At 40.9% G+C, this 12,237-nt stretch overlaps 3 protein-coding genes across 5 annotated transcripts in view; 2 read left to right on the top strand and 1 right to left on the bottom strand.

Moving 5' to 3' along the window:
* ric1 (RIC1 homolog, RAB6A GEF complex partner 1) overlaps positions 1 to 3,181 on the bottom strand; it is a 30,717-nt gene extending 27,536 nt beyond the window's left edge. Inside the window, exon 1 of the mRNA XM_070924826.1 lies at positions 3,041 to 3,181. Within this exon, the coding sequence (XP_070780927.1) occupies positions 3,041 to 3,181 (141 nt within the window). The remainder of the gene's footprint in view (positions 1 to 3,040) is intronic.
* Positions 3,182 to 4,643: 1,462 nt separating this feature from the next.
* On the top strand, positions 4,644 to 8,391 carry exosc2 (exosome component 2). 3 transcript variants are annotated; one of them, XM_070924808.1, is made up of 9 exons: positions 4,644 to 4,770; positions 5,346 to 5,447; positions 5,564 to 5,609; positions 5,748 to 5,837; positions 6,009 to 6,074; positions 6,165 to 6,233; positions 6,711 to 6,887; positions 7,196 to 7,324; positions 8,037 to 8,391. In XM_070924808.1, the coding sequence occupies exons 1-9, from the start codon at positions 4,649 to 4,651 to the stop codon at positions 8,115 to 8,117; spliced, it is 882 nt and encodes a 293-aa protein (XP_070780909.1). In that variant the 5' UTR covers positions 4,644 to 4,648; the 3' UTR covers positions 8,118 to 8,391. The 3 variants fall into 3 exon arrangements, with proteins under 3 accessions (XP_070780909.1, XP_070780911.1, XP_070780910.1); XM_070924810.1 differs by lacking the exon at positions 5,748 to 5,837; XM_070924809.1 differs by lacking the exon at positions 6,165 to 6,233.
* A 1,092-nt stretch (positions 8,392 to 9,483) lies between these two features.
* The window catches only part of abl1 (c-abl oncogene 1, non-receptor tyrosine kinase), a 29,509-nt gene continuing 26,755 nt past the window's right edge, over positions 9,484 to 12,237 (top strand). The window contains exons 1-2 of the mRNA XM_070924144.1: positions 9,484 to 9,546; positions 10,184 to 10,573. Coding sequence (XP_070780245.1) covers positions 10,447 to 10,573 — 127 coding nt within the window. The 5' untranslated portion in view covers positions 9,484 to 9,546; positions 10,184 to 10,446. The remainder of the gene's footprint in view (positions 9,547 to 10,183; positions 10,574 to 12,237) is intronic.

Here is a 12,237-nt window from a genome sequence, read left to right as displayed (position 1 = left end):
AAACATTTTAAATATTTCCACACAAAGGTGTTCTGGTACAAAAATGAATATTTAAAAATGAAAAATTTAGATAATACATTTGTTTATGGATTACATATTACAAAACCATTCAACTCTTTCTCTGCAGCTGCACTAATAGTAAACTGTACCAAAGTGTGTCTTGGCTTAGCTTCCTTGCCCTCAACCTCACATTCTCTCCATTGTATCAGTCCTTTCCTCCACAATGTTAATTTGTCATCATTTATACAATGAAACCTTGAAACTTCAAACCAATGCTTGTTGACAGTTATTACGTATGTTTGGATCCGTCACTGCTTATTGAATTTCAGGATCCTGTTAAATCGTCTAACACACAGGCAGACCTGCCAAAAGAAAAACAACTGGCACTGACGGACCTGAGTTTGCATGACAGCATCCAAAATATACAACCAGTACATTATTTTAACTGAGCTACAACTGAAATGGTTTGTAGGTAGTAGTGACTCGAGCTCATGTATTTCCTCTGCATTGCCATTTCCCATGCTCCACCACAATTACATGCAGTTAGTTGGTGTAACTGAAGAAATCCCAGGGGAGTGTAAAGGATTACACACACACAACTGCGTGCAACCATACGTGCACATACTCACACACAATGCTGCTAATTTTTGCAGGCACCCAGAGACAACTATGGTGCTACTATTTGATATTAGCGCTGCGACACCAACAAACTCCATCCCTCTATTCCTTGACAACCTGAGCAGTACTGCCCCTCCCATACAGCTGTGGCAGGGCGACAGAACAGAAATACAAGGCTAAGCTACTGTGCTACACGGATTAAGTAATAGTGCTTCGAGTTAACTAGTCAGGCTCAGGCTGCACTGGCCGAGGTCGAGGATAGATGGGATTAAAGAGAATAGACCTGGTGGCAAAATGATGGCTGAGAGCAACAGAGGCGAGAAAGCTCCACTACACCACCACGACTTCCCTGTGTGTAGAGTTGGGCTAGATAGTGAACTGGAATGACTGTATAATAGATATAACGGATGTAAAAAGCACATGTCAAGGAGAAGAAGTTGCTCCAATCAATCATTTTCCTGAAGGCCTCGTTGATAGTCACAAGCAGGCAAAGTTCTTAAGAAAGAGGGGAAGGAAAATATGGTCACATCCTGTGTGGGCCGCAGGAAATCAGCAGTGACCCTGGTGCATTGTTGCTACAACTCAATAATATACAAGCTGTGTGGAACACAGACTGCTATAAACAATGCACTCAACTGCTGGTTATCAAATCAAATATCTCCTCTCTACATCAGCATGGCAAAATCTGATGTATTCAAACAAATGAGGACATGAGTATACAGTTCACAGTGCTCACAGCACAGAGGGCTATACTTGCAATTTCATGGGACTTTTCTGCTACATCAACTGCTGGTGCTGAAGGGGGAATCACCAAACATTTTATGAGCCATTCTGCTTTCCTCACGAAAAGTTGAACTATAACTTGACTAGGTATCGGAGTACCCAGGTAACAAATGGCATGACAGCCACACTGGCATTATTTAACATTATTGGTCTCGAAGTTGAAATACACTGAGGGCAAAATAATCAATATATACCCAGGTAAGTTGAGAGTCTATAGCCTAGCACTGACTATAAAAAGTACAAAATCATTTGCTGTACTGGACTGTTCAACACCACTTTTTACAGTGTGTAGTCACAACAGGCTACTTTTTAAAGTTTACAACAACTTGTTAATGATTTGGTCCTCCTCCCAGCATGCAGCTAGCTTTTCCTAGAAATATTTAATATTTGCATGTATTTATTATGGTAGGCAAAGCATTAATCTCTTTGACAGTATTGCTAAGGCATTGCTATTAATTTCTGTAGTTTTTCCTTCGAAGTCAGACCATAAATGTCTCCTGCTTGTCACACAATGACTCTGGTCATCTAGCACATTTTTATGACATTACCCTGTGCTGGTTGTGACGGTGCTTTAAGGGGTTCAAGATTTAGTAAGGGGCCTGGTTTCAGCACAGAACCTTTTTTTTTGTGAAGTCATATCAGCTAAATTCATGACTTACATCCTACTAATAAAGGCCTTGGCTTGTGATCAACCTGTAAAAAGCTATCCTCCAGTAGAAAAGACATTGGCCTTCAAATACGCAGAGGCTATCGGTATACGAGGTGTCATTGGAAAGCAACTTTATTTTCAAGTCACTATGGATTGTTCTTTCTGTATTATGCTGGAGGAAAAGGGAAAATAAAGGGATCAAATGATGTGCTGACATGATTATTTATCATTTAACTCGGGCAGTCTAAACGATCTTGAATCACTGTTGAGCTGCTAACAGAGCTTACCACAACAACATGCGGTCCGTGAGTATTTGTTTTGAACACTAATGGAAATCCCATGCTGATAATAACTTAAACTTTGAACTCTGAGCTTTTTGGGGCAGAGAGATAAAAACTACTGAATGTACCCGAGAAACTCAATCAGTTTACATTTCACCTAGTGGGGGAGTGTAAACTGCCCTCTGCCTGGCATAAAGCACTCATCAGGTGAACTGAGCGGATGAAAAGCCAACGAGCCTTTGTCATGAATGAGGGAGGAACGACGCACGTGTATTGCCATTCAGCTACAAGTTAATGACAAATTCTAATGCTATGCCTTCGTGACAGGCACACGTATGCGGATATACTCAAACTGTTACGATGCGTAACAATGTCACCTGTCATCTACGTATGTACAGTAGTAGGTATGTAGGTGGCGTTTGCCAACACATCAAGGTAAATATCTTCAGGTCTCTAATCACTAACGACCCCATTGTTGCTCTCCATGTTTAATTAGTTATCCTTTTAATAAGCATGAAAGGCAGACAGCCAGATCAAGCACTAGTGTGGATTTTATTTCAAAATAAATGATGGCCGTTGTAGTTAGTGAAACAGGGGTGCTGCTCATGTTAGCTAAAATGAGCGCAGCACTGCACGCATTGTTTTTGTCGGGACAGCTGAGTTCATGAGCATGGCTGAACCGAAGCTGCAGCTGGTCGACTTAACTTACCCGACTAAACCAGATGCTGAGCTGCGTCTCTGACAGCACGGCGAAGTAAAACCTCTGGGAACTGGGCTGGATGTGGAAGGGCTCCTCTTCACTCCTCAGCGGACAAAGCAGCCTCCGGGGCCAGCCGGTTAGAAAATACATGACGGCGAACTCACTCCGCTTCGACACTCCAAACAGTGTAGCAATGCCAGATCGTCGGTGCCCCTTATTCCCCAAAAGTATTTTAATCCAAGTGAGTCATGGGCGCTGTTTTTCCGTAAAAATGAAAACTTTAAATAGGTACATGCAGTCCAGAGTTTACACTGGTCGGGCTATCAATCCAGGTAAGCCATACAGAAAGATCTCAGCAGCCGATGGAGCTACACAGCTAGCCCTGGGCTAGCATTGGCTTTCCAACTTGAAGCTAATGAGCTGTCCAAGGCAACGACTAACCGAAAACAAAAGCAACCAGGTCCGCAGCGACACCATACAGCGCCAAACAGCGTACTGCGACTGACAAATAGGTCGATTAACTTTCGCTCCTGCTGCGGTGTCAATTCCTGTGGTGTCTGGACCAACGGTGTTTAATAGCGGTAAAGCGTCCAGTTTTCACTCCTCTGTGCCTCACCGTCGCCATCTTTACAAGAGTCTGTCTGACTCCAAGCTGATTGGCGACGACGAAGACGTTTGCGTCGTGTTGACATCTGACGTCACCTCTCCGTTATGTGAAACCTTGGTTAAAACGCGGCTGCGTTGAAGGCAACACGACTCGATGCTGACATCTAGTGGTGGAAAGGAAGCCATGCAGGGAAAACACATTCGCTATCACATTACAATATAAAGCTGTGCAACTGTCCGTGGAAAATGTTACTCAACTAGTTATGCTGCAATCTGTCTCTCATGACTATGAACAAATTTAGTTATTTGAATTTAAGAGAATATGAGAGTGAGATATGAGGATTAAAGAGCACTGCTTTTCATACAAGAAATACAACCACTGTATTGAATAAGGCACTCATGCTCAAATTATTAATATTAATTTGTGTAAATTTGTTGTTTTATTTGTAAATTAACATAGACATGGGTGTTTGTGTTCGCCTGTGGTCCGTGTACTTAGTTTGAAATGTAAATAAATCAATAAATGTAAATAAATACATTTTGTAATGTTATTCATTCATTAAGACGCCGTTTAGAAAAGAAAGGCTGGTTCGAATTTTTCTGGTTCGACGAATTTTCTTTAATAAACTGCCATTACATTTACACTAATTGGTACCCTTCTTTAGTTAGACTATAAATTATCAAAGCAAGTTGTAGATTCTGTGGTACGTATTTCGGAGTAGCAGGTCGCGGTATTACCGTTAGAAGACAAGAAGAAGAAGAAGAAGAAGAAGAAGAAGAAGAAGAATCTTGTTTCCTAGTCTTGCTACCTTATTAATGCTACAGCTCTACTGTATTTTCCTTTTCTTACATGTTGCTGGACTCATTAAACTGTTTTAAAACTACAAGTAACATTAGGTAGAAAAAACATTCAGACTCATACTTCAGTAGGTGGCGGTAAAACGCGTATAGTTGTTTACCAACTGCCAGAAAGAGAAGAAGAAGAAGCAGAATACGAGGCAAAGAAGAAGCATGGCTGCTGACATGAGATTACCAACTATTCGAAAACCAGTGTCGCAAGTAGATTCTGCTTTCGACCGAAAGGATCTGGTCGTCCCGGGCGATGTTATCACTTCAGACACTGGTTTCATGAGGTAGGTCCTGGTTGGTTCACCGGTGGTGTGATCGGCTGCTGTCTGTGGTGGCCACACCATGTTGTCATCGGGGGGAATCAACTAAAAGGAGCTCGATGATCTTTGAAACTGGTTCTTGAACCGATATCTTGCTTTTAAAGGTGATTTTAAAAAGCTAGGCCAAACTTGACTGCTAGTAAAAAACATTAAATCACTTGGGAAATCTACTATAAGGCAGAAGTGACTAGCATCAGCAGCATCATCATTATGCAGACGGCACTAGCTTTGAGTTGCCTCGTTAAAAAGGGAAGCTAACCTGGTTGTACTCTGACCATAATAATATTGGTTTTGCTGTTTATGAATATTTAAACCGTATGCCCAGCCTGTCTGGTTTGCCATCAGCAGTGATCAGTGTAAATCCTCCCACCTTTTCAGGCTGACATACAATATGTACTGTAAGTTAAACTGTGATCCTTAATTCTTTAACATTGTGGCTGTGAGCCACTATCCGGAGGTCATAGTTAACCCAGTTTTTTTCTTCACCTCATTCTTGGCTGTATCACTCATTATCATTGCTATACACCATTTATCCCTAGGGGTCATGGTACCTATGTTGATGAAGACAAGCTGACGGCTTCAGTCGCTGGAGAGGTGCAGAGAGTAGACAAGCTGATCTGTGTCAGACCGCTGAAGACCAGGTAAGTGATTAAAGTGGTACTGAACTGACATGTGCAGGGATTTTAATTGGTTTATGTACTGCTGCTTTTGCAGAAGTTATGTCATTGTAATTTTGTTGAATGTTATTGATTTGCAGGTTCAATGGTGAGGTTGGAGATGTGGTGGTTGGCAGGATCACAGAGGTAAGGCACTGCCAACACATCGATTCTCATATGTGATGTCTGACATTTTAAATGTAGCCCAAAAATATATGTGGTTACAACAAGATGGTGGTAATTTAAGTAAGACAGCAGCTAGTAAGATTTTTTTGATATGTATAGGTACAACAGAAACGGTGGAAGGTGGAAACCAACTCCCGGCTGGACTCTGTCCTCTTGTTGTCTGCTGTCAATCTGCCTGGAGGAGAGCTGGTAAGATGCGAGAAAATGTGACTCACTGGGAGAAGTGTGTGTCTGTATATTACACTGTTAGCTGAACTAGCATTATCGTAAAGGACAGGGGAATGGGTTTGGGCAGGGAAGTTTGTTCAAGACCAACTTTATTTTATTTATTGTAAGTTTTTACCTGATTTTCTCTTTTAGAGGAGACGATCAGCAGAAGATGAGCTCACCATGAGAGAATACCTTCAGGAGGGCGATCTCATCAGTGTAACTCACAGTTTATTATAATCTTTCATTGGCTGCTCCATCTTATTTTTCTCACATAATGTTCGTGTCGCTCTTCTCTTGTGCTTTTAGGCAGAGGTGCAGTCTGTCTTCTCAGATGGAGCCCTATCACTTCACACCCGTAGTTTAAAGTATGGAAAAGTAAGTTATGCCAATGTACACAATGACATGTGCTGAGTATAGCTATGATGACACCCCAAATGAAGGTTCAGTTTGCTCTAGGACTCGCTGTTTGTTACCACTTTTGTGTACTTGTCATTTTCAATAATGCCACAGTAAACATGAATTAAAAAAACAAAGAAAAATAACATTACTATAAACAGGAAATGATTCACTCAGCAGTTAGTTACACTCTAGCAGTTTGAGATGGTAATAAATGTTTAAACATGTAGCATCAGTAAAGAGGCAACAAATGTATGTTTTCAAATTAATACAGGAAACAATAAAATACAGTATATCACAGACAGAATACCATTGTGATTTTGCTCCTTGATATGTACCATTACATTCTTGCATTACAAAATGTAGCTTTAATTGTATTACTAAAGAATGAGCTTGTACTTTTTCTTCTGTCCTAATTTGACCTGATATCCTGTTTCTACTTTCTCTGACCACCAGTTGGGTCAAGGAGTGCTGGTACAGCTTTCTCCCTCTCTGATCAAGAGGCAGAAAACACATTTCCACAACCTGCCATGTGGCGCATCCATCATCCTCGGGAATAATGGCTTTGTGTGGTTGTATCCCACACCGGAACAACAGGAGGAGGAAGCTGGGGGCTTCTACACCAGCCTGGAGGTGGGAACAGAAAGAACAGAGAAAGAGAAAGAGCAGTATTTCATAGTTTCCCCAGTCATTATATCGGTGAATACACATTTGGATTTAAATGAAGAACAGTGGACCAGTTTGGCAGTTTGGAGGTGTGAAATATTATTAAAGTATTGATATCCACAATTTGTTTAAGAAATGCACCTGGTCTTGTTTAGATACCTTTACAGTACAATATGTAAGCAAAGAGGAGACATTTTAATGTACTGCATCCAAATGTTATTTCTGTGTGTATGTTGAACTTATTTGTTTGTCATCTCTTGTCTCTGCCCTTTCAGCCGGTTGGTCTGTCAGATCGAGAGGTAATTTCACGGTTGAGAAACTGCCTACTCGCTTTGGCTGCACACAAGGTCCTTCTATATGACACCAGTGTTCTCTATTGCTATGAATCTTCAGTTCAACACCAGGTAGGAGGCAATCAGATAACATTTTATGCACTGTAGTGACATTCACTTATTTCAGTATGTGATTGTTTTTGAATTACACCCAATGTCTCACAAATGTAAAGCAATGGCAATGAAAAGATATTGAAATAAAAAAGTGGACTTTTTCCGTTAGGTTTTGTGCCATCTGGTGGCCATATTGGAAACCTACAGCAACAATTGATTGCAGTTCTCAAATTTGACCGCTGTTCTAAAACAGTGTGGAACAGACATGGTTGATTTCAATGCTGTTTTGGGTGGGGAACTGATGACTTAATCACTAATGCTTCTCATAGATATTACGCTTATATAATATCAGCATGTTAGCTCATATGCTAACCATACATTGTGGTTTAAACATCAACGTGGCACACTTGGCAGTACTTAGTTTGGGTTAATTGTTGATGTAAACACGAGTTTGCAAAGTTTTATCTCTTGCTGATAACCCTAGCTAACTAAGCCCAACCCAGTTTTATGGGTTACTGAGCAGTCTCCCCTTAAGCTGCAACTCATAGTACACTGAAGTAGACATTATTGTTAAAGACTGTGTTCATGGTTTGTCTCAACAAAAAATGTTTACTATTAATGCTAACATTATTGAAGGGATTATTGCATTCACAAATGTGAGAATAAATATGCATTATGCAATTTTCAGTGTAACTGATCTATACTTTTCTCCTTTATGCTGTCTCTGTAGGTCAAGGACATCTTGAAACCAGAAGTGATGGAAGAGATTGTAATGTTGACGCAACAGAAGCTGTTTGAACAGGAAGGTTAAAGAGCACAAATCGTAACTGAGACCTTGTCACAAGACCAAGATCACATCAAGAAGCTATATCAAGGACTGACCATCTATGCGATTCCAGACTGTTGTACAGTTGAACAGCTCCAAGTGTACTTTATCTAACAAAACTGCTAGTTGCTAATGGAAAGGTAACTTCTGCAGCATTCAGAAATCATTAGAGCAGCTATTCTTTTACAGAGGTATAGTGAACCACTTTTGATAATGTGTGGTGTAACTGTTGTATGCAATAAATGTTCTATAATTTTCAGTACTGCTCAGTGTGGTTTGTCATTTAAATATGAAGAAACTGAAAGGAAAAACATTTCTGGAAACTTAAGTCTTCATAGGGGTTTTAGTTCATGTGTTTATGCAATATTTTACCCATCAGCAATAACACCAATGCAAATGTATAAATTACGGTACATCTTCAAAAATGTTTATTTTTTGAGTCACTACTGATTTATTACTATTAAATACTGGATGAACTGTGCTGGTGAAAGTGGTAAGGCCAAGCAGAGCACAATTGATATATCAGAGGTTATTTTAATACTTGGATTATATTGGTTTGTTATCAGTGTGCATAACTCATGAAAAAAAAGTACTCAATGTGCTTTACAGAATCACCATCACATGGGATAAAAACACCACATCGTCTTGTAAGTTGCATACCTTTGATAAAAACCCACCAGAATGTAGAAGTAAAAAAGGGTTTGAAAAAGCAGGTTTTGAGTATCCCCTCTGAGTGGAGTTGGAGTTGCTCTGTCCTGCTGCACAGCATAATAAAACCTTTGCTCTTGTCCCATGTACTAGCCCACGCACGCACGTGACGTCACACGTCGCCCCACCCACATATTTCTGTAAACCACCTTGCGTATGGAAGTATGGCGGCACTAGCGACACAACTACTACTCGGCCAAAGTTTATTGCTCAGATTTTCACGTGAGAGCGATGAATAAGTACGCGAACCGAGGGGTCGGTAACGAAGAGCTCGGCGACTGTAAACAGAGGAAAGGACTTGCAGAAAGAGACGTCGGTCTCTGGCCGACTGAGTTTCCTCGATTTCTCTGCACCTCCTTGATTGAAGTGCCTTTAGTCCGGGTACCACAGGGGAAGAAACTCCGCAAGACGGAAAGAGTGGACACGGAAGTTTGAAACAAACTGAACACTGTGGCTTTGGAAAGACCACTTGCCAAGCATTAAATTGTGCTGGCCATAGGTGTTTTGTTTTGAGACATTTAAGTGCACTTGTCCGACTTTTGTTACCAGCGCGTCGACCCAGCAAGAGCCAACTGTTGACTGCTCGATGTGCATTTAGGGTCTGGCACTGCATACCACCAGCTAACGTTAGTTAGCCTCCATGGCTACCTTCAACATTAGCTTGAGGTCGCCAGCTAACCAACAATATAAATGTTTCTGTGGTCGTGTAAGTTTCCGTTTCTCACTTTATTCTATAAGTTTTTGACTACGGTGCAAGTTTAGGATATGTGGTAGAAGCCTGCCATTTTTACCCTGGTGCTTATTGCGGATGATTTAATGTTTTTGACATTACTTTTGTAATAAAATCCGGTGCCCAGGGACAATAAGGTTAAGGATAACAATAGTTAATACTCTGCTGCATTTAAGTGATGTTTTTGTTTTACGATTTTGTATGTCCTCCATGTAAATTATTTTGTATTGAACACGTTGTTGTTGTTGCCAATCTACACTCTTCCCTGATAGTTATACTATGTGTGTGTAGCCTGCAGTATGCTGAGGTTGAGTTAGCTTGTCATGTAAAGAGCTTGATTGACATTAAAAAGAGGAAATTCAGTGGGCGTACAGCCTAGATATAACAGAGGGAAATGGGGTTGTATACACAAGGAAGGACAGGTACACAGAAAAATTTGCTTGGATTAGTTGTAATGTTTATTTCAACCCTAGGATGCACATGTTTAATTCATCTCTACTTAATTGTGAGGGTGTAGTTTTAAGTCAGGATCATTTGTACAATTTGTAAGGTGTTTGAATATAGTTATGGCTCTTAATGAAATTGAATCTTGATATAATTTTTCCCCCTCTAGATTACTTTGAAATGCCTTTCTTTGACCTCTGAAGCACTCAGGCTCCATTAATGCACGATAAACAGAGACATACTGGAGTAATACGGATCTGCATAGGTGACCCGCATCACCCATACTCCAGGAGAAGACAGACTGAGACTGTGCCAGGGAAAGGGGGTCCTGTCTTCTACAGATCCCCTCCCTGTCTGGTGGCCAACTGTTGGACGGTGAGCAACTGAGTCCAGCTTGGAGAGGTCCCGGCTGCCGCCTGGCACCCTGCCCTTATGGGGCAGCAGCCGGGGAAGTTTGTAGGGGACCAGAGGAGACCCAGTCTGCCGGCCTTTATCAAGGGTGGAAAGAGAGAGTCGTCACGCCATGGGACCCAGCCCTGTAACGTTTTTGCTGTCCACGGTAAGAACAAACGTCTCTGATAAGGCCCTTGTAAGGTCGTTTGTCATTGACAGCAAATTTGTTTGTTGAACAGTTATCAGTTTGCTTTATTGTATAGGTTTGTTTAATGAGAATGTCGGGGATTGGCATTGCAGCCTTTTCAACCATCATGTGCCTCCACTGGATCAAATACTAAGACAACTGTCTGTCTTTTGCTTATCGTAGTCAGTGTGCCCCTTTACTTTTCAACAGTAGACTGGACTGACCATTGTACCTGTAGTGGGTAAAAAGTTCACTGTTGCGATAAAACAAGAATCCAAGATGCAGAAGATGTTACCATGCATCAATAGAAATCTCAAGAGTGAACAGATAGCCTCAACACTTCTGTGGTTGCATCATCGAGAATGCAGTGTGCCAGCTGAATAACAGACTCGCTTGCACAATCCAGAGGAGAGAAAGTGGTGTTCACTTCATAGCATGCAATAACACATTTTTGCTGCTTATGATCAAACTTACCACACATTAATAATACAAGCAGCTCACATAGCCACTCCTTGCTGTCAAATCTGACACAGGATGACCCTAGAAATGGTATGATGAGTCTGTACCTTTGTTTGGTCACTTGTTTGGTGTTTGTTGTGATTGGTTGTCTGTCACTTTACCAATACAGGGAGCAATTTGAAACTGCAACCACTTTAGTTTATATTGGCTAACTCTGTATCTTTAGCATAGTAAACTAATTAACAAATTAGTCTCACAGTGATGGAGCAGAGAAGGTCATACAGACTGAAGCAGTGTTCTTTACTGGTCTATCCACTACAACGCTGTTTGAAATGTTTTGAACAATTTGACACACATTGAGAGACTCAACTCAGTTTCTGGCACCAGCTAAAAGTAACTAAGCACCAAATCTGTGCCTCTACAAAGCCTGTTATTTTAAAGAGGAAGCTGTTTAAAAGACCATCTGTATTTGCTTGATATTTGCTGACATTACAGTAAACATTAACAGAAGTAACTTTTGTTTTGGATTTTTGTAGTTACTCACTGATATTGACCCTGTGTTCTGAGATTTCCCAGCCATCTGTTTGTTACACAGAAATGAAGAACAACAACTGGGGGCCCAAACATTTAAGCCTGCAACACAACATTAAAAAAAAATTGAATCCAACATCCTTAGTGTATTATTCTGACATTAGGGTCACGGTAGTCTTTTGGGGGAAAATGCACTAAGGCTGCTTTCGGGGCTGCTTTCGGACAGCTTTAAGCATGGGGCACACAGTAATACGTTTGTGCCTATCCTTACTCTTGTTCTTAGTAAGCCTGCCTTGACTGAGGAACAGATGAAGAAGTCAGAAACAGTCATTTAAGAATACTTCCACATCTATGATATAAAGGAGCTTTTGTAGTGTGGCAGAGCTCAACAGTGCCTCCTCCTGTGTTTGTACATGATGGTGTGTAGTGTGTACTACTAAGTGGTATAAGCTATCTGGACATGGCAGTGAACATATAGCCTGTGTCTGAAGTTAAGGCTGCAACTAACAATTATTTGTATTGTCGATTAATCTGCAATTAATTTTCTCAATAAGTCGGTGAATCGCCTTGTCAATAAAATGTCAGAGAATAGAGATCACAAGTTCCCAGAGCCCAAGAGGATGGATGTCTTCAGATGACTTTTTTTTGTCCAA

Source organism: Enoplosus armatus, chromosome 18 (genome assembly GCF_043641665.1).
Source record: "Enoplosus armatus isolate fEnoArm2 chromosome 18, fEnoArm2.hap1, whole genome shotgun sequence".
Classification (NCBI taxonomy): domain Eukaryota; kingdom Metazoa; phylum Chordata; class Actinopteri; order Centrarchiformes; family Enoplosidae; genus Enoplosus; species Enoplosus armatus.
This window is presented reverse-complemented; position numbering and strand designations above follow the sequence as displayed.